The 22,005-nt window shown below is 36.7% G+C and overlaps 3 protein-coding genes across 3 annotated transcripts; all 3 read right to left on the bottom strand.

Annotated features, from left to right (window-relative positions):
- Positions 1 to 12,633: 12,633 nt before the first annotated feature.
- Positions 12,634 to 13,813, bottom strand: ASR3 (abscisic stress-ripening protein 3). Its single transcript, NM_001309371.1, has 2 exons — positions 13,607 to 13,813; positions 12,634 to 13,130 (listed from the first exon to the last, which is right to left on the bottom strand). Exons 1-2 carry the CDS (start codon positions 13,757 to 13,759, stop codon positions 12,957 to 12,959), a joined length of 327 nt encoding a protein of 108 aa, NP_001296300.1. The 5' UTR covers positions 13,760 to 13,813; the 3' UTR covers positions 12,634 to 12,956.
- Positions 13,814 to 16,736: 2,923 nt separating this feature from the next.
- Positions 16,737 to 17,542, bottom strand: Asr2 (abscicic acid stress ripening 2). Its single transcript, NM_001320991.1, has 2 exons — positions 17,235 to 17,542; positions 16,737 to 17,122 (listed from the first exon to the last, which is right to left on the bottom strand). The coding sequence occupies exons 1-2, from the start codon at positions 17,391 to 17,393 to the stop codon at positions 16,937 to 16,939; spliced, it is 345 nt and encodes a 114-aa protein (NP_001307920.1). The 5' UTR covers positions 17,394 to 17,542; the 3' UTR covers positions 16,737 to 16,936.
- A 223-nt stretch (positions 17,543 to 17,765) lies between these two features.
- LOC101252684 (protein SET DOMAIN GROUP 41) lies at positions 17,766 to 21,909 on the bottom strand. The gene is made up of 4 exons (XM_004238441.5): positions 20,948 to 21,909; positions 20,738 to 20,841; positions 19,866 to 19,964; positions 17,766 to 18,788 (listed from the first exon to the last, which is right to left on the bottom strand). The coding sequence occupies exons 1-4, from the start codon at positions 21,777 to 21,779 to the stop codon at positions 17,790 to 17,792; spliced, it is 2,034 nt and encodes a 677-aa protein (XP_004238489.1). The 5' UTR covers positions 21,780 to 21,909; the 3' UTR covers positions 17,766 to 17,789.
- Between the last annotated feature and the right edge of the window lie 96 nt (positions 21,910 to 22,005).

Genomic DNA, 22,005 nt, shown 5'->3' with positions numbered 1-22,005 from the left:
ATAAAGGACTGAATGTTCAACCACCTCTAGTATGACGAGTAGTCGAATGAATCTGAGAAACACACGATAAAGAATAAATTGGATGAATCTGAGAAACACACGATAATGAATAAATTGGATGAATCTAAGAAACACAGGATTATGAATTAATCTCTATAACATAACTCTATTGCATGATTAAGAGTATGAAAAAATTTATATAGTTCCTAAATGTTGAAGCCTCCTAATTGTAAATATGGTGCACTTCACACTAATAACTAGGTTTCTACATACACAACTTCATAGACTCCCTAGGACTTTTAAACTCTGTGCTCTGATATCAAGTTTGTCATAATCCGAACCTACACCTTGGGCATGACTAACACTCGAGAACCATTGTTGGTCCCCAAGAGAACAATCATCATGACTTACTACAATTGGAAGAATAACTCAAGCATACAACCGCTTAAAACTGAATTCATTAAAATCAATAACAAAACTTTGATTCAAATGATAAACTCTAAATAAAACATTATATTCAACTCGTTAGAAATAGGCAACTCAAGTCTTTAAAGCATTTAACAAAATAAATAAAAAACAGACTTCTTAAACTCTATTGTCTATCTACAAAACCCCTACTATTACAAAAGGATATCGGGACAAGACCCACGACATCTCAAAACTACTAATGGTAAGATAAAGGTGAAGTCCTCCGAAATAAAAAAAAAGGTTCACCAAGAGTTGACTGAAATATCACATGACCTCAACGAAAAGCCTGTTGATGATCCTGAATATCTATATTTGCATCGTGCAATCATACATGCCAAATGGTTCGCTACGTGGAATGTATGAGCATGTAAGGGGAATTCTTAAGCATAAATATAGGCATGAACTTGATAAAAAAGGAAAACTTACCTCTTCACAACTCACTCAATTCAACTTAAAAATAAGATACTCAATTCAGAGATATGATATTCAACTCAAAGATACTCAACTCATGATACTCAACGATTAAAAAAATAGTAAAAGATGCAATATATATGAAAAACTTTTAACACAGTAGATAACAACTAAATGTATTGAAGAATACAATAATAACTCAGTTAGTATATATAAAGAATATAATATAACTCTATGTGAGTTTCTCATCACTATGAGTAAGTGATGATACATCGTCTCGCCCACGCTGTCAGAACTTTACTATACTTTGTCGGGGTATATAACCTCTCAACTAATTGGATCCACTAGTCTATGCTAAAAAACATTAAGGAATAATTTTAAAAGTATGACCCTTTCTTCCTACATTGGATACATAATTTATGGAGACTTGAGTTATGTGAAACTCGTCCCCACGGTGTTCAATACTACTCCTAAAATTATATTCAGTTCATATGTATAAAAACATAACTTTTTTGTAGTTTGAGATTATAATTCAAAATCTTTCCCTTAAAAGAGATGGTACTCAAACTGGTTAAAACTCTATTGGAAATCTCAGTTTCCTCATCTTAAATGTAAAATCATTTACTCTTGGAAATACTTAGTTCGCATATATCATTTTAAAGAAAATGAACTCAACTATACTTTTCCTCAACTCAGTACTCAAGTCTTTTAAAACAAGTTTTTGACATATTTCATTTAACCTGTATACGAGATAATTCATATACATTAAATTAATAAGTATGACACATGCATTACGTTGTTGTTAATATTAGATCAGATACATGTTATACATGTAAGTAATTCTGATACTCTATAGAACATGTGTAATATACATGAATTAATGTTGGATACATCTTTTGTATCTTATGTAACACAAGATTCATAAAGCATATAATCTTAGTTTAATACCAATACTTTCTTATATATACATGTATTTAATACACAACATTGTAATAGATTAATAATAACTACGTCAGACATATCTCATGGTGTCTAATACAACGCAAAATCGAGATTGTAAGATAGATACATACAGTATGTTGTGAATTAAGAACTTTACTTGTGAAACCTGGATTTATAGTTCCTTTGTGCCATACAATCGATGTTTCTGTGTTTGTTGGTTGCAAATATACAAATTAAGTTGTGCGCATTATCAAGAAGTCCTTTTTTATTATATAGATTGAACAATTTATCCTGCTTTAGCTTATGACTATCTTGACTTCTTCGCTTCTATGTGCTTGTTTGTATCGGTTGTTCGACCATCACAAGATGGTTTAGTGAAGAAGATTTATGAGGGAGAAAGAAGAAAGAAATAGAATAGGGAGATGAACTTGGAATACGTCTAAACTATAGGTAAAATATGTATCTATACGATAGTTAAAAATATGTTTAATTATGTTGTTTTTATTTCTATATTTTACGGGCGAGAATAATGAAGATGGGTAAAATAAAAATGAGTTTTATTGAATCTCTTTTTTTTTATTGGATGTCCTTGGAGGGACTATATTAATTGAATAACTCTTGTTGTAACGACCTGTTTAGTCGTTTTGAGCAGCAGATTTTATTTCTGAAAAAACAGGCTGAGACGACGGAACCCACGACGGAACGTCATGGGCACGACGGACCGTCGAGGGTGTCTCGTCCCAAAACACTTAGAAATTCTGAAATTTGGGTGCTGAAATCGACTCTCTGAACTCTGTGACGGACCTGCAGGACGGACCGTCACAGGCACGACGAACCGTCGTGATCCACCGTTTCAAAACACTTCAACTCTTGAGAATTTGGTACAGGGAACGATTCTCTGAACGTCGTGACGGAAGTGCAGAACGGACCGTCGTAGGTACGACGGGCCGTCACAGACTCCTTAAGGAAATCGAGTCTCTGACGAACCTGCATGACGAACCGTCGCGGGCGCGACGGGACGTCACAGGTTGCGTAATCCCAGTCGGAGTCAAATTTCTGGTTAAGTTTTAAAGGGGCATTTTGGACTATTCCTACTATAATTATATATTTCGTGGGTTTATATTAATAATTAAATTTCTTGAGGGTTAAAAGAGGTAACCTTAAATCAATTAGTGGGTTATTATTACCACCTTTTATTCTTAATTATATGCTAATTAGGGTAAAAGAAAGAGAATTTGAAAGCACAAGAGAGGGAGAAAACGAACGAACAGGGAGAGAAGAAGAACAAAGCTTTGGGAATTTGCTTGCTTGATCACTAGTCTTCGGTGGAGGTAGGTTATGGTTTCTCTTACGATATTCATAGTAAACTCTTAATAGCGAATGATATGTATTGATAATATTGTAAATCCTGCTATGTGCTTACTTGTATGCTTGCATGAATGTAATTATATAATTGTGATTATATAAGCATGATGAAGTTATTGAATCCCAAATCTTGAAAAATCCTAATCTCTTTATTAATGATGAGGCCTTAGTATAAAAGAAGGCGTGATGAACTAAAATAATGAGATTGATGATGCCTTGTTAAGAAAGAAGGCTTGATGAATTGATAGAAGGAGATTAGGGGATCGGGTGCCACGTTCCGGTACCAGGATAGTATATGAGAATCGGGTGCCACGTTCCGGTACCAGGATAGTATATGAGGATCGGAGTGTCACGTTCCGACACCAGAATAGAATATGGATTGGGTGCCACGTTCCGGTACCAGGATAGAATGAGGATCGGAGTGTCATGTTCCGACACCAGGATAGAATGAGGATCGGAGTGTCACGTTCCGACACCAGGATAGAATGAGGATCGGAGTGTCACGTTCCGACACCAGGATAGAATATGGATCGAGTGCCACGTTCCGCTACCAGGATAGAATGAGGATCGGAGTGTCACGTTCCGACACCAGGATAGAATGAGGATCGGAGTATCACGTTCCGACACCAGGATAGAATATGGATCGGGTGTCACGTTCCGGTACCAGGATAGAATGAGGATCGGAGTGTCACATTCCGACACCAGGATAGTATATTGAGGAGCGGAGTGTCACGTACCGACACGAGAGGAATAAAGATAATGAATCTTGAAAGATGTTAATATACTCAATCTAATGAACCTAAATCCCAAATGAGTATGATGAGGAGGCGTGAGTCCTCATTGATGAGCTTGGTGTTGTAACCAAGGGTTATGGTAATTGTAAATGCTATATGTTGAGTATCATAGTTGATTTTATGATATTACTTGATATATACTGTTTTCTATTTTGAGTTGGCCGATGATACCTACTCAGTACTTGTGTTTGTACTGACCCCCTACTTTTATGTTTTCTTCTTTGTTATTTGTGGAGTGTAGCAAACGTGCCATCGTCTTCAACTCAACCGCAACTCTAGCCAGTCTTCATTATTCCGGATATTAGGGTGAGCTAATGCTTCTAGCTTGGACTGGATCTTCCTCTTCATGTCTTGATGCCTTGAAGTTTCAGCATGGACTAGATTTTATGTATTTTTAGCTTCTTAGAAACTCTTAGATTTAGTAATTTGAAGTAGATGTTCTTGTGATGATGACTTCCAGATTTTGGGGATAATAATAGTTATTGATTTTATTAATGAGTTTAAGTCTTCCGCATTATTTTCTGTTGATATTATATTGAAATGTTAAGGTTTAGATTGGTTGGTTCGCTCACACAGGAGGGTAAGTGTGGGTGCCAGTCGCGGCCCGATTTGGGTCGTGACAAACTTGGTATCAGAGCATTAGGTTCGTTGGTCTCATCACACAAGAACGAGTCTAGTAGAGTCTTAAGGAACGGTAGAGGGACGCCTTTACTTTTCTTTGAGAGGCTATAAGACTTTAGGAAAATTCCATTCTTTCTTTCTTTCTTTCGTGCTATTACTTGGGTCCAATTGGTATCTAGGTGATACAAATTGGTATCTGACCATCTTCACTCTATTTCGCAGATGGTTAGAACTAGAGCAACAACCGCGCCAACACCAGCACCGATGGAACAGGGTGCGTCTGAGCCAGCCACTGGGGCTGTAGCTAGAGGAAGAGTAGCGGCAAGAGGCCGTGGAAGAGGTCGTGGGAGGACGTCCTCTAGGGGAAGAGGATGAGCACCTAGCCCATCTGATACTAGGGCAGTGACTCCTCTACCGACTGAGGAAGTAATAAGAGAAGGGAAGGATGGGGAGAATGAACAAGTGCAAAATGAGAAATTGCCACCCCAACCTACCCCAGAGATGATCAATCAGGTTCTCGCTTATCTTAGAGGGTTATCTGATCAAGGCCAGACACCTCCAGTGTTTTCTGCACCAGCACCTCAGGCTCTGGAGGTACAACATGCGGCTACTGCGGCTCCCCGCATGGATGTCCCATTGGAAATAGGCACGTTTCCACGTCTGACTACTGGGCCTATAATGACAAATGATCAGCCTGAACTTGTCAGCAAGTTCTTGAAATTGAAACCTCCAGTCTTCAAGGGTGCTGAATCGGAGGATGCTTATGATTTTCTGGTTGACTGTCACGAGCTACTACACAAGATGGGTATAGTAGAACGGTTTGGTGTGGAGTTTGTGACTTATCAGTTTCAAGGGAACGCCAAAATGTGGTGGTGGTCACATGTTGAGTGTCAAACAACAGAGGCACCACCTATGACTTGAGCCTCATTCTCTAGTTTTGGAGAAGTATATCCCCCGGACTTTAAGGGATAGTAAAAGGGATGAGTTCTTGAGCCTAGAGCAAGGTAGGATGTCGGTCAATGCATATGAGGCTAATTTTCATGCACTATCCAGATATGCCACCCAACTTTGTTTCAGTCCACAAGAGCGGATTCGTCATTTTGTGAAGGGGTTGAGGTCAGAGTTGCGGATTTCAGCCTTACAAGTAGCGGCTACGGCAAAATCCTTCCAAGAAGTGGTAGATTTCGTGGTAGAGGTGGAAGGAGTGAAGCCAGATGAATTCACCTTGGCATCGACATCAAAGAGGTTTCGAAAGGGAGGTGAGTTTAATGGTTCTTACTCTAGAGGACAGGGTTCCGGAGGTTACTCAGTTCGACCCATTCAGTCTTCACTACAGACTGTAGTTGGGGGTCCACCTCAGACCGGTCAACACTTCTCTGAGAGACCTATACTTGAACCCAGAGAGTGTTATGGATGTGGGGAGACTGGATACATTAAGAGGTATTGTCTAAAACAGAGTTACAGACCTCCAAATGTTAGAGGTAGGGGTGGTTATGAAAGAGGTCGTCATTCTGGAGGACACGGTGGTCGAGGTAATGGTGGTCACCAAAACGGCCGGGGTGATGGGCAAACTGGAGCCACTACATCACAACATGGTAGGGGCAACGGACAAACAAACGAAAGGGCCCATTGTTATGCTTTCCCTGGGAGATCGGAGGCGGAGACATCTGATGCTGTCATCACAGGTAATCTTCTGGTTTGTGATTGCATGGTTTTTGTATTGTTTGACCCTGGCTCTACATTTTCATATGTATCTTCCGCATTTTCTAATGGTCTTTGATTTACATTGTGAATTGCTTGATATGCCTATTCGTGTTTCTACTCCGGTGGGTGAGTCTGTGGTAGTTGAAAAGGTATATAGGTCTTGTTTGGTGAACTTTATGGGGAGCAACACTTATGTAGATTTGGTTATCTTAGAAATGGGTGATTTTGATGTAATTTTGGGTATGACTTGGCTTTCTCCACAATTTGCGATCTTGGATTGTAATGCTAAAACGGTGATGTTAGCCAAGCCTGGGACAGATCCGTTAGTGTGGGAGGGTGACTACACTTCCAATCCGGTACGTATCATCTCTTTTCTTCGTGCTAAGAAAATGGTTAGTAAAGGGTGTTTAGCTTTCTTGGCACATCTCAAGGATGACACTATCCAAGTACCTTCGATTGAGTCGGTTTCGGTGGTTCGTGAGTTTTTGGATGTGTTCCCTGCAGATCTTCCTGGTATGCAGCCAGATAGGGATATTGACTTCTGTATTGATCTTGGACCGGGTACTCGCCCCATTTCTATACCCCCTTATAGAATGGCTCCCGCGGAGTTAAGAGAGTTAAAAGCCCAACTTCAAGAGTTGTTGAACAAAGGCTTCATTAGACCAAGTGCATCTCCTTGGGGTGCTCCAATTTTGTTTGTGAAGAAGAAGGATGGGAGTTTTCGAATGTGCATAGACTACAGACAACTAAAAAAGGTAACCATAAAGAACAAGTATCCTCTTCCTTGCATTGATGACTTGTTCGATCAGTTACAAGGTGCTTGTGTCTTCTCTAAGATTGACTTAAGATCCGGTTATCATCAATTGAAAATATGGGCAATGAATGTGCCAAAGACTGCTTTTAGAACCAGGTATAGGCATTACGAATTTGTAGTGATGTCTTTTGGCCTTACGAATGCCCCTGCTGCGTTCATGAGCTTGATGAACGGGATTTTTAAGTCATATCTGGATCTCTTTGTGATCGTATTCATTGATGACATATTGGTATACTCAAAGAGCAAGAAGGAACATGAAGAGCATTTGAGAATGGTATTGGAAATGTTGAGGGAGAAAAAGCTTTATGCCAAATTCTCCAAGTGTGAGTTTTTGGCTAGATGCGGTGTCCTTCTTGGGGCACGTGGTTTTTAAGGATGGAGTGATGGTGGATCCTTCTAAGATTGAGACAGTGAAAAATTGGGTAAGACCTACTAATGTGTTAGAAATAAGGAGTTTTGTTGGGTTAGCTAGCTATTACCGTCGATTTGTCAAGGGATTCTCTTCCATTGCTTCCCAATTGACGAACTTGACTAAGCAGAATGTTCCATTTGTATGGTCGGAAGAATGTGAAGAAAGCTTCCAGAAGCTCAAGACTTTGTTGACTACCGCACCAATCCTTACCTTGCCAGTGAAAGGTAAGAATTTCGTTGTCTATTGTGATGCATCCTATTCGGGTTTGGGTGCAGTGCTAATGCAAGAGAAGAATGTGATTGTTTATGCTTCAAGACAATTAAAAGTGCATGAACGTAACTATCCAACTCATGATTTGGAATTGGCCGCGGTAGTGTTTGCATTAAAGCAATGGAGACACCATTTATATGGGGTTAAGTGTGAGGTCTATACGGATCATCGTAGCCTACAGTATGTCTTTACTCAGAAAGATTTGAACTTGAGACAGATGAGATGGATGGAACTACTGAAGGACTACGACATCACTATTTTGTATCATCCGGGGAAGGCGAATGTTGTAGCGGATGCTTTAAGTAGAAAGGCGGGAAGAATGGGAAGTCTAGCTCACTTGCAAGCTTCTAGACGCCCATTGGCTAGAGAAGTTCAGATTCTGGCTAACGACCTTATGAGATTAGAAGTAAATGAGAAGGGAGGATTTTTAGCTTGTGTGGAGGCAAGATCTTCCTTCCTTGACAAGATTAAGGGAAGACAGTTTGATGATGAGAAACTGCGCAGAATCCAAGATAAGGTATTGCGAGGAGAGGCTAAGGAAGCACAAATCGATGAGGAAGGTGTTTTAAGGATTAAGGGAAGGGTATGTGTACCCCGCGTCGATGATTTGATCAACACTATTTTGACAGAGGCTCATAGTTCAAGGTATTTGATACATCCGGGTGCAACCAAGATGTACCGTGACCTAAAGCAACACTTTTGGTGGAGTAGAATGAAGCGTGATATTGTGGATTTTATTGCCAAATGTCCAAACTGTCAACAAGTAAAGTATGAACACCAAAGGCCCGGAGGAACACTTTAGAGAATGCCCATTCCGGAATGGAAATGGGAGAGAATCGCAATGAACTTCGTGGTTGGTCTTCCAAAGACGATGGGTAAGTACGACTCTATTTGGGTGATTGTTGATAGGTTAACTAAGTCTGCTCATTTCATTCCGGTAAAGGTGACTTACAATGCAGAGAAGTTAGCCAAAATCTATATCTCAGAAATCGTTCGGTTGCATGGGGTTCCACTCTCCATCATATCAGATAGAGGTATGCAGTTTACTTCTAAGTTTTGGAGAACATTGCATGCTGAATTAGGTACTAGGTTGGACCTTAGTACCGCGTTCCATCCTCAGACCGATGGCCAGTCTGAGCGAACGATTCAAGTGTTGGAGGATATGCTTCGTGCGTGTGTAATAGAATTTGGTGGCCATTGGGATAACTTCTTACCCTTAGCGGAGTTTTCATACAATAATAGCTATCACTCAAGCATTGATATGGCTCCATTTGAAGCATTGTATGGTAGGAGATGTAGGTCCCCCATTGGTTGGTTTGATGCATTCGAGGTTAGACCTTGGGGTACTGATCTTTTGAGGGATTCGATAGAGAAAGTGAAATCTATTCAAGAAAAGCTTCTAGCGGTGCAAAGTAGGCAAAAGAATATGCAGATCGGAAGGTTAGAGACTTAGAGTTCATGGAGGGTGAACAAGTCTTGTTGAAAGTTTCGCCAATGAAAGGGGTGATGCGGTTTGGTAAAAGAGGCAAGCTAAGCCCAAGGTACATTGGTCCCTTTGAAGTACTTAAGCGAGTAGGGGAGGTGGCTTATGAGTTAGCCTTGCCTCCAGGGCTGTCCGGAGTACATCCGGTATTCCATGTGTCGATGTTGAAAAGATACCATGGGGATGAAAACTACATTATCCGTTGGGATTCAGTTTTGCTTGATGAGAATTTGTCCTATGAGGAGGAGCCTGTTGCTATTCTAGATAGAGAAATTCGCAAGTTGAGATCAAGGGAGATTGCATCCATCAAAGTTCAATGGAAGAATCGACCCGTTGAAGAAGCCACTTGGGAGAAGGAGGTTGATATGCGAGAAAGATATCCACACCTGTTCACAGATTCAGGTACTCCTTTTCGCCCTTATTTTCCTTCTTGTGATCGTTCGGGGACGAACGATGGGTAAATTGGTATCTAATGTAATGACCTGTTTTGTCGTTTTGAGCAGCATATTTTATTTCTGAAAAAACAGGCTGAGACGACGGAACGTCATGGGCACGACGGACCGTCGAGGGTGTCTCATCCCAAAACACTTAGAAATTCTGAAATTTGGGTGCTGAAATCGACTCTCTGAACTCTGTGACGGACCTGCAGGACGGACCATCACAGGCACGATGAACCGTCGTGATCCACCGTTTAAAAACACTTCAACTCTTGAGAATTTGGTACAGGGAACGATTCTCAGAACGTCGTGACAGAAGTGCAGGACGGACCGTCGTAGGTTCGACGGGCCATCACAGACTCCTTAAGGAAATCGAGTCTCTGACGAACCTGCATGACGAACTGTCGCGGGCGCGACGGGCCGTCACAGGTTGTGTAATCCCAGTCGGAGTCGGATTTCTGGTTAAGTTTTAAAGGGGCGTTTTGGACTATTCCTGCTATAATTATATATTTCGTGGGTTTATATTAATAACTAAACTTCTTGGGGGTTAAAAGAGGTAACCTTAAATTAATTAGTGGGTTATTATTACCACCTTTTATTCTTAATTATATGCTAATTAGGGTAAAAGAAAGAGGGTTTGAATAAGAAAATTTGAAAGCACAAGAGAGGGAGAAAACGAACGAACAGGGAGAGAAGAAGAACAAAGCTTTGGGAATTTGCTTGCTTGATCACTAGTCTTCGGTGGAGGTAGGTTATGGTTTCTCTTACGATATTCGTAGTAAACTCTTAATAGCGAATGATATGTATTGATAATATTGTAAATCCTGCTATGTGCTTACTTGTATGCTTGCATGAATGTAATTATATAATTGTGATTATATAAGCATGATGAAGTTATTGAATCCCAAATCTTGAAAAACCCTAATCTCTTTGTTAATGATGAGGTCTTGGTATAAAAGAAGGCGTGATGAACTAAAATAATGAGATTGATGATGCCTTGGTAAGAAAGGAGGCTTGATGAATTGATAGAAGGAGATTAGGGGATCGGGTGCTACGTTCCGGTACCAGGATAGTATATGAGGATCGGGTGCCACGTTCCGGTACCAGGATAGTATATGAGGATCGGAGTGTCACGTTCCGACACCAGAATAGAATATGGATCGGGTGCCACGTTCCGGTACCAGGATAGAATGAGGATCGGAGTGTCACGTTCTGACACCAGGATAGAATGAGGATTGGAGTGTCACGTTTCGACACCAGGATAGAATGAGGATCGGAGTGTCACGTTCCGACACCAGGATAGAATATGGATCGGGTGCCACGTTCTGGTACCAGGATAGAATGAGGATCGGAGTGTCACGTTCCGACACCAGGATAGAATGAGGATCGGAGTGTCACGTTCCGACACCAGGATAGAATATGGATCGGGTGCCACGTTCCGGTACCAGGATAGAATGAGGATCGGAGTGTCACGTTCCGACACCAGGATAGTATATTGAGGAGCGGAGTGTCACGTACCGACACGAGAGGAATAAAGATAATGAATCTTGAAAGATGTTAATATACTCAATCTAATGAACCTAAATCCCAAATGAGTATGATGAGGAGGCGTGAGTCCTCATTGATGAGCTTGGTGTTGTAACCAAGGGTTATGGTAATTGTAAATGCTACATGTTGAGTATCATAGTTGATTTTATGATATTACTTGATATATACTGTTTTCTATTTTGAGTTGGCCGATGATACCTACTCAGTACTTGTGTTTGTACTGACCCCCTACTTTTATGTTTTCTTCTTTGTTATTTGTGGAGTGCAGCAAACGTGCCATCGTCTTCAACTCAACCGCAACTCTAGCCAGTCTTCATTATTCCGGATATCAGGGTGAGCTAATGCTTCTAGCTTGGACTGGATCTTCCTCTTCATGTCTTGATGCCTTGAAGTTCCGGCATGGACTAGCTTTTATGTATTTTTAGCTTCTTAGAAACTCTTAGATTTAGTAATTTGAAGTAGATGTTCTTGTGATGATGACTTCCAGATTTTGGGGATAATAATAGTTATTGATTTTATTAATGAGTTTAAGTCTTTCGCATTATTTTCTGTTGATATTATATTGAAATGTTAAGGTTTAGATTGGTTGGTTCGCTCACACAGGAGGACACGATTTGGGTCGTGACACTTGTATAGTTATATTAGTAAAAAAATTAAAATAACGCTAGGTTATTTAATATTTAATATCATTTTTTGAGTTTCAACCCCCCTCTCTCTTCCCCTGCCTGCTGAAATACTAATTTAAATATTATTTTATTTTTTTAAAAGAATAAATAATATTATCCACTCCATTTAATTTTTTTTTATTTTGTGTTAGATATATACACATATCAAAAATACTTTTTACTTGTCACTGCAAGACATGTTTTAATTTTTTACTTATTAATGTTTTATTCGATACACTAATAGCATATTTTTCTTAAAATATATGTGCGTGCATATCTAACATAAAATAAAATAAAATAAAAATTAGGATTGAAGGGTTAAATGGATGGGGGAAAAAATTATTTTGAAAAAATAAAATAATACGGGGAAGGGGAGGTGAAGTATGAATTTTTTAATTAAAAATTAATTTTTTTATGGATAGTAATATTTTAATCTTTAAGTTTTAATTAATAATGATAGTTTACTATTTATGTCAAGTTGAAATATTTTATTTATGTAAAATGTCATGTATCAATGTTTTTTTCGAATAAAAAAAATATATTACATAGATTATGAACTAATATGGGCTAAGTAATATAGGCTATTAGCAAACTCACCACTTTATATACTATATATAATTACTTACAATTTTGGTAGATTTTAAAAATACTTGCTATACCACTTTTTTTCCAGTCGGATTCATGAATCAAACATGTGTTTACGGTAGTTTAGGCTATCATTTGTTTTCTATGTATAGCTTATTAGATTAAATAAATAAAAGGGTTACACCACCAAAAAGCATGAAAGTTACATTTTAAAAAAAATAAAAAAAAATTACACAAGGAAGAAAAATAAGATTAACATTGAAAAAACAAATTAATGAATAGAATTATAGAAAAAGTGTTACAAGGTGAGAAACACCATTCTAATACACACTGGACATAAATTAAATTTAAACTGAACATAAAACACATAATATATATACATATATAGTAACTTTTATTTATTTTATGCAGTCCATAGATGGGTGACTTAAATTTAATTAGTGGTGTCGTCCTTTCTCAGCTGCCTTTTTCTCTTTCTTGGCTTCTTTCTTCTGATGATGTTCATGGAATGCAAATCCACCAGCACCAACTGCAGCTACTGCTGCTATCTCTTGTTTTATCTTGTGTTTGTGTGCATTCTCTGGGTCTTTCTTTGCCTTGTGCTTCTCATGCTGTATATTTACATGCATTTTTAGTACATACATGTTCGCTTCAAATTATCTATCGTTTTTTTACTACTTTTCGACATAAGCTTGGAAATAAAAAGTAACGATTATATAAGACGAAGGGAGTATTATGACATTAGAAAAGCTATATGATCACTTTAAACTTGGAGCGAAATCACTAGTCCAACTATATATATTCCACATAGAACATAGAGTATAATAGTACCATACATATCCTATTTGAAATAACTAGACACAAAAATTTAGGACATGTATATGAAATATTTTATATCAATGGACATAACATATGTTATTAAATATTCTTCCTATTCCAATTCCAATTTATGTGACTTACTTTACTTTTTAGTCAGTCTAAAAAAGAATGATACACGATTGATGAAATGATTTAAATTTCGATTATTCATTGTTAAACTTCGTGCCTAGTCAAATAAAATGAGATGGAGGAAGTAATGTTTACGTACCAAGGCGTAAGCACCGGCAGCAACAGCACCAAGTTCACCAATTTTCTGGAGATGGCTATGGTGCTTCACTTTTTTTTTATGATCAACTGGACCACCTTCTTCCTCTCTGTTCTTGTGGTGGAACAAACGGTGATGTTGTTTCTCTTCAGCCATATTAATATTATAATATTTTCTTCACTAAATTAATTGTTGATTAAACGTCGATAGACAATTTATGCTTTGATATTTTGTTTTTTCTAGCTACTCCATTATTTATAGGCCGGTGAATTGTAATGTCCAAAAATATTACGTAGTTGTCATGAAGGACGAGAAAATTCGACCAAACATGTTCAATTTAATTTGTATTTTAGATATCATCTTGTCATAGAAAATTAAATTTGACTTCTTCTGGAAGTAAATAATATATATTATTAATTAATTACTAGTGTGAAGGTTAGAAATTTCAAATAATTATTTCGAACTAAGTTGGGATTTAATTTTGACTGGTGGATGATATTACTAAGATGTTTCTTAGCACCTAATAAAACAAGTTGAATTTAAATAATTATCAAATGAAAATGCTTTAGTTTGAAAATTTCCTTTTGCTTACTGAAATCAGAAAACAAATAACGCGTACAATATGGTTCGCATTTCCCTTTTCAAACTTCTTTTTTTTTCGTCTGCGTGTAGGGGCGGAATTATTCATCGATCGATATTTCTTTTAAAGAATATTTATATTATTTTCTTAGTTTTAATTTATTATGTTCAAGTGTTGCTTAACTAGGTGTTTAATTGAAGAAATAATTTTTTTTTTTGGAATTTGTGGTAACATTTGTATGACTATAATTTAAATACAAATACAACTGAAAAATAAAAGTTCTTCTGAAACGTGTTTATTTCGATTTACTATGGTAGTATCTTTATTGAGCTAATAACGATAATCATTTTTCACAAGTGGTGCAATTGAAAATTACTTTCTTTAATTTTGATTTATTGTGATAACATCAACGCTATGGGTATAGTTTAAACCGTTATTATAACAGCAAATTCATATCCACAAGCAAAATAAATGTTTTGAGATCATATTTGACAAGTAATATAGTTAAAATTTGATTATGTCAAATTTTGTGATAATCTTGCAAATTCACTTATAAATAAGATAAAAAGTTTGAAGATGTCGAGGTGATGAAATTAAAGCTCCTGAAATTTTGAGTAACATATGAAAAATTCAATCTGGAACTAGAGATCATATAATTAGGTTCAACAGAAAGAAAGAATTATTTGATAACTAGTTATATATGCACTATTATATTTTTTTTCTATTCTCTTCCTTTGATGTGAATGTATTTATTCTATAATGATTTATGGAGGGTGAGCTTAAAAACTCTTGATAAGATTTGTATACTGTATGAGTGGGATGTCGAAATTATAGGAGCATCATTATTAGATTTCACTTATGACAAAAGTTGATCGCTTTTCATAAGAATGAGCTTGTGCGAATTGAGTTAAACTATTTTAGAGGGGACAAGTCAAAAGTTATATTATTGAATTGATGAAAATTATACTGCAATGAATTTGAATCACCTTAAAAATTGTGAGATAGTTACGACTTAATAAAAATATTTATTTATTTATTTCTGTTCACTTTGTTTTCAACGGTAATTATGATATATTCACCAACAAACTATTATCACTTAAAAAGATAATTACAAACCTGAGATAATTATATCCATTCATAGTAATTAGTAAGTGACATTAGTAAATTAAAGAATATTATTCTCTTTATTACTAATTTATCTTCATGTTTTTCAAAGGTATATAAAATATGTAATTTATCTTCATAATTAGAGGGTGAAGATTGTGAATCATCCACCAAAATATGGAATTACTTAGCTATTAAGACTACTAACAGCACATGAGGCAAAGGAGAAAAACAAATACTTGTCACTATCATTCAAGTAAATCTTATGTTTTGTTTTTCACTGCCACCTCCTACCAAGTTCATACACGGTATAAATTTAAATTAGTCAAAATGTTAAAGATTGAAAAAATTAATAATAATAATATATTTAATATAATCCAACAAAGTAAGATTTGAAGAAAGTAAAATGTTTGCCGATTGTATTTGTATCTACATCTCAAAGGTAAAGATATTGATATAATAGACCTAGATTCAATAAAAAAAACAATAAATAGTAATGGAAGTACATGTAAGAATCAACAAATAATAACAAAATAATGGGAAAAATAATATCGTAATAAAATTATACATCGATCAAAATATAAAAAATAACACTCAAAAAGCAAATTAATCCATAGACAAAGAGCCTGTTTGGCTCAGCTTAAAAGCTGGTCAAACTGACTTAAAAGCTGGTTTTTGACTTATTTAGTTGTTTGACAATACTCAAAATAACTTATTTTAAGTTTAAAAAAACTTATTTTAAGTCAAAAGTTAAAAGCTGGGGTAAAGGTGTTTTTTTTTTTAGCTTATAAGCTGTTTTAAGTTGACCACATTTTTACCTTTTTGCCCTTAATATTTTTATACAATCTCCAAATAACTCACATAACCCTAACTTCTCTTTCTTCCATTTTCCCCTTCACATTTGGCATAGCTGCTGAACTTCTTCCTGTTCTTCCAATTTGAAGTAAAGATAAACCTTGAAGTAAGTTTTTTCGATTATTTTTTATTAGCTTTCTTCCTTTTCTCTCGATTGATGTCGATAATATCTTGAAAAATAAAAATTTATATTCCTCTTATAAATAATTTGTGATAATAAAGAAATATGTGAATGATAAACAATTATTATTACCTATGGATGAAACTAAATTAAATCTTAAATCGTTCTTTGATCTATTCAAATTATATATCTTTAAAATCTATAATAAGTTTATATTCCTTTTATAAATAATTTGTGATGAGAAAGAAATATGTGAATGATAGCAAAATATAATTATTTATGGCTGTAAAATATAAATTAATTAACTTTTATTATGTTAACTGCTTTTGATGGTATTTCAGACATTTTGATTTAAAAAGTTGTTTATCAGCACTTATTTGCCAAATACATCAACAACTTTTTTTTTAACTTCAACACTTTTATCCAAACGCATAACTACTTATTTTAAAAATAAGTTTCAGCACTTTCAAAAGTACTTTTTTAAAGCTGCTTTTATTAAGCCCATCCAAACGGGCTCAAAGTATTACATAGTGAGATTAACATAGAAACACCAAATCATACAATCTAGAGAGAGATTAATATTGGATACAAAACACATATATAGTAGTATCTTTTATTTATTTATATTAGACAAAACATAGAGTCCATAGGTGCCTAAAAAAGTTAAATTTGATTAGTAGTGGTGGTGGTGGTGGTGTCCACCCTCAACTTCCTTTTTTTCTTTCTTGGCATCTTTTTTCTGATGATGTTCATGGAATGCAAATCCACCTGCCCCAACTGCAGCAACAGCTGCAATCTCTTCCTCTATCTTGTGCTTGTGTGCATGCTCTGGGTCCTTCTTTGCCTTGTGTTTCTCATGCTATATATTTAATAATTCAACCACAAACGGCGTAAGAAATTAAAGAAGACTTGTATCAAATGTAACGTATATAAAAACAAAATATCGAATATATGTTATTATATTTACATACTAAGGCCAAAGCACCAGCAGCAACAGCACCAAGTTCACCAATCTTCTCGAGATGGCTGTGGTGCTTCACTTCTTTTTCATAATCAACTGGTCCACCCTCATCCTCCTTGTTCTTGTGGTGGAACAAATGGTGATGGTGTTGGTGTTTCTCTTCAGCCATATTGTATTGCTTCTCTTAAATTAATGTCAATTCACAGATATTTTCTTCTCCAAAATGTCCATTATTTATAGTTGTATAGACAATGTCCAAAAATATTAGCCAGCGTGAGTGATGAGAAAATGTTGTGATGGGGATTTCTATATTAGGTGGAACCTTCAATTATTATGATATTTTTATATAGTATAGTTTGATTTCATCTGGATGTGTATATACTTGTGTGAGCGTTTAGAAATTTCAAACAAATATTTCCAACTAAGTGAGGTTTTGACTGGTGGATGTTATAACTGTGAAATGTTTAGTTTGAAAATTTCCTTGCGTTTACCTAAATCACAAAACAGGTAACATATGGTTTGGCATTTCACACAATAGGGATTTGTAGGCAACCAATGGCTTAAGTTAACCGTTCAGAATACCTTCGACACTAAGAAGACTTTCAACTTTAGACATGAGTGGCGAATTAGGACCAAAACATACAGTTGACAAAAAAGCTCCATAGATTAAGCAGTGAATACCAAGCAGGAACAAGTTTACCCGTATCTCGTTGTGATTATCTTCTGCTTCCAATCCAGAATCTGTTTTGTCTGCACTAGGACTTGTTGCATGAGTTGCAAACTGACTAAAAGATGGCATCCTACTCCCAAGCCATCTAAAGTTAATGGGATCTTCAACTACTTTCAAGTAACCACCTTCCTTTGTGAGGAAATCCCAGATTTTTGATGTTGTATCGGTAACACAACTCAAAAATTGGCTAGTTACATCAGCAAACTCTGCATTTTCATCATGACAATCGGCAAATTTATCTCTAAACCTATCAAGCAGTGTGCATTTGCCACAAATTTGATGCGACGAAAATGAAAATTCCTCAACGTGTCTTTCCATTGAAAGTAAGTTCCAAGTGGAGCTTCTGACAAGACTTAGTAGAGTCTCACCAGCAGTCATCCAAAAATTTGATACAGGCACAATGAGAGAAGACTCGGATTCTAATAAATGCTGGGTGGCACCTGCAAGCAACAAGGAATATGCTGCACTCTTTCTACTAAGACTAAAAGCTTTGGTTTGATGTTCATGGCCTTCGGGGTCTAGGGCCAGCAGTTCACTTACAGAGACTTTGTATGCAGAAGCAAGTGTCAGGATGGCATGCAAAGAGACATGGTGAAGAGGATGTAATCTGAAGAGTTGATGTAATTTTTCTCCGTCAGGCTTTAGAAGAACGTTAACATGATCTTGAGTAAGCAGGATCTCGAGTTTTTCACAACAATTCTTGGGGTTATTAAATGACAGGAAGTCATCTATAGCGTCATCCAAGCAATCAATCAGCTTCTCCATTACATGTTCCTCATAGAAGTTGTCACCAGTAGCCATATTTGAACTATCGAGATTTAAAATTAAGATTTCCTGCACAAGAAAATTCACAAAAGATGTTAATGATCCTAAAGGCTTAGATATGTCATAATTCTTAGGAGAAAAAACAAGAAGAGCAATGATCTTCAACTCTGCTTGACTACGAACTTCAAAGCAGAACTTGGCTTAAAAGGAAAAAAACTCCCAGAGATTTAAAGGAAGAAAACAAACAATATGGAAAATTACAAGAGAAAATATATAAACTAGACTTCTTAGCAGATTGTTAAACACCAGCCTGGATGTTTTTGGGCTATTTTTAATTTCTTATTGCTTTTGATGATAAACATGCTGTTTCATTGACATAGAAAAGACATATGACAAAGTTCCGAGGGAGGTTCTATGAAGATGCTTGGAGGCTAGAGCTGTTCCTGTGGCATACACTAGGTCGGAATCGGATTAAGGACATGTACAATAGAGCCAAGACCCGAGTAAGGACAGTGGGAGGAGATTCGGAGCACTTCTAGTTGTGATGGGGTTGCACCAGAAATCACCTCTTAGTCCTTTTCCTTTTTTATTTTTGCCTTGGTGAGCACTTACCAAGTTTGAACACCTTAGTTTCTTTGAAACAAACATTTATTGTCACATCTCATCTCCATGATCATCAAACCTCCATACGTGTATCAACTGTGGCCTAATTCTTTTACTAAGTGCATTCTGATTGCCACACAATTTGATGTCAGACCAAATTTGAGGAAAATAAAAGACAAATATGCTGAAACAACAATGGCAGCAAAGTACTCATCCCAAAAAAACAAAACAATGGAAGCAAAATCAAAGTAATGAATAAAGGAACCCTCCAAATTACAACTATTTAGTGGTCAATTACACAAAAAATAGATCATAATAAAAGAAAAATGCTCCAATTTCCAGATTACCCTCTACAACTCGAATTAACAGGATATGCTGCAATTACCAAACATAAAATTTATAAGGTACGGAAAATCAAAGAGGTGAAACTGGAATCATTTAAAGAAGGAGCTTACTGTTGGACAAAAATGATGGTATTACAATTACGGTTCGACAGTACATGCATACCCTTCTAACCATTGTTCTCAAACCATATGATTTTACCTGCAGACAATGATCCATATAAGTCATAGGCATTGATCTACATCGTTTACAGCAGCAACTGAACCTGTACTTCGACCACAACTCTGATTGCCTCATCACCTGGAAGACAAGTAAAGTCACTATTAAAACTGTTTCTTTTTTCTTTTGAAAGTTGATATGGTTAACATAGAACATCATTAAAAATAACTTGTAGAACTTAGCTGTCATCATCCCTATATACTGGATTTGAAAAAGAAGAACAATTCTGGTAAACAATCTAAGCAACAACTCAAATAAATCGAATTGATAATGTTACAGTGAAATTATTCGGCATTGGAACCAGCATTTGTTCAGTCATACAAAATGTATCTAACTGGCAATTGATTCATAGTTCATACCTGAGTTCAGAAGGTTCTCCATCAAGAAACATTTGATAAGAAACACAACAACAACAACATACCCAATGAAATTCCACAAAGCGGGGTCAGGGGAGGGTAGAGCGCACTCAAACCTTACCGCTACCTCGTGGAGGTAGAGAGCCTGTTTACGGAAGACCCTCAGCTCAAGTGCATCAAAAACCAAGTAAAAGAAGATGAAAACAATGGACAAAGCATAGTGGTTAATAAAAAAAAGCAGTGTTGAGTATACAAGAGAGAAACAGTAACAACAACTAAAATAATGTGATCATCAAAATACAATAAACATCATACCACAAGAACTACAAGGGTACAACTAGTCCTATGACAGGCACTAAACCTATGCAAGGAAAGGCGACACTCTCTTCTACTAGCCTTCTACCCTAATACACGACATCCACTCTTTCCTAACTATAGTGATGTCCTTGATAATATAAAATTGTGTCATGTCCTTCAAAAGATTGAGAACAACTGTACCTTAGGCTGTAACAAGTCAGTGTATGAAATCAACACTTCTTCACTTCTTTGGATGCCCTTTATACTTCTAAGGATTATCTTCGGACCACATGCTTCACTTCCACCTATCGCCAAACAACGAATGGAAAGCAGAAAGAAAATCACATTTGCTCTCCATCAAGATTATCAAAAAAATCATAACTTTGGAAAGAAATTACAGTAGTTCATTACCAATAACTGACATGGATTTCTGAAGTTCAGTATTACTACTAATTGATTCATGTCCAATGCCAGCAGCACCAGTCTCCGTAGCTGCTGGACATATCCTACTCTCCAATATCCCTCCTGAATCTGATGCTGTACAAAACCTGTAAGAAGCATTAGGAGAGCAGCTATGATTGACCCATGAAAATGGTACATCATAAACACCCACCCCTAAACTTCTCCCATCTTTATCGTACACTTCCACTGCATTCGTCAGCACTAAACAGAGCACTGCAGCTTCCACAGTATACTCTCCGTTGGTCTCCAAACCGACACGCATTCTTCTAGAAGCTGCCAAAGCCTTTGCCCCATCACGAATTCTTCCAGAAAGATCATTATCATTGCAGTGTTCTTCCAAGAACATTACTTTCCTGAAATTCGTCATCAACCCACCAATTCTTTCCAAATTTAATAAAGACCCATTTGATTCTTGGATGAGATGAAGCGTTTGGAAGAGGTGGAGGAGGCGGAGGGAGAGACGAAGGTCGGAGGAAGTAGGGAAATTGGTGTAAAGGGGTTGAGGAAAGAGGTGAAAGAAGTGGAATTCTGAAGAGGAGAAGTGAATAGGGGAGTCGAGAGAAGAGCATTGAAGGGAACAGTAGCGAATGGAGTGATTTGAATTGGGATTTTTAGGGGAGAAGAAGGGAGGATAGTGAAGGGAAGGAGGAGGAGGGAGGGGAGAAAAGCAAGAAGAGCAGTGAGAGAGAAGTGTAGAATGGTGGAGGCAAAGTGAAAGCGGGGGGATTGGAGGAGTGAGGTCTTGGCCTATTGATATGGCTTCTTTTGCTCTCATCTCCATCTTTCACCTGCTATTCCTTTTGCTTTCTGTTGGTATTGGATGGTAAAAGGATACATGAGCACGTATATTAACTAAATTGATTGATTATCTGAACTTTTAAGATTTTATTTAAAGCTCGATTTCTTAAATCACCATTTGTTCTCAGACATTTTCGTATTGGTTTGATTTTCAGAAAGAAAAGTCTCTGCTACTTTATTCAGACAATGCAAATGCTTTTTGTATCTGG

Source organism: Solanum lycopersicum, chromosome 4, assembly GCF_036512215.1.
Source record: "Solanum lycopersicum chromosome 4, SLM_r2.1".
Lineage (NCBI taxonomy): Eukaryota > Viridiplantae > Streptophyta > Magnoliopsida > Solanales > Solanaceae > Solanum > Solanum lycopersicum.
Note: the sequence above shows the minus strand (reverse complement) of the source record. Positions and strands in the feature narration are given on the sequence as shown.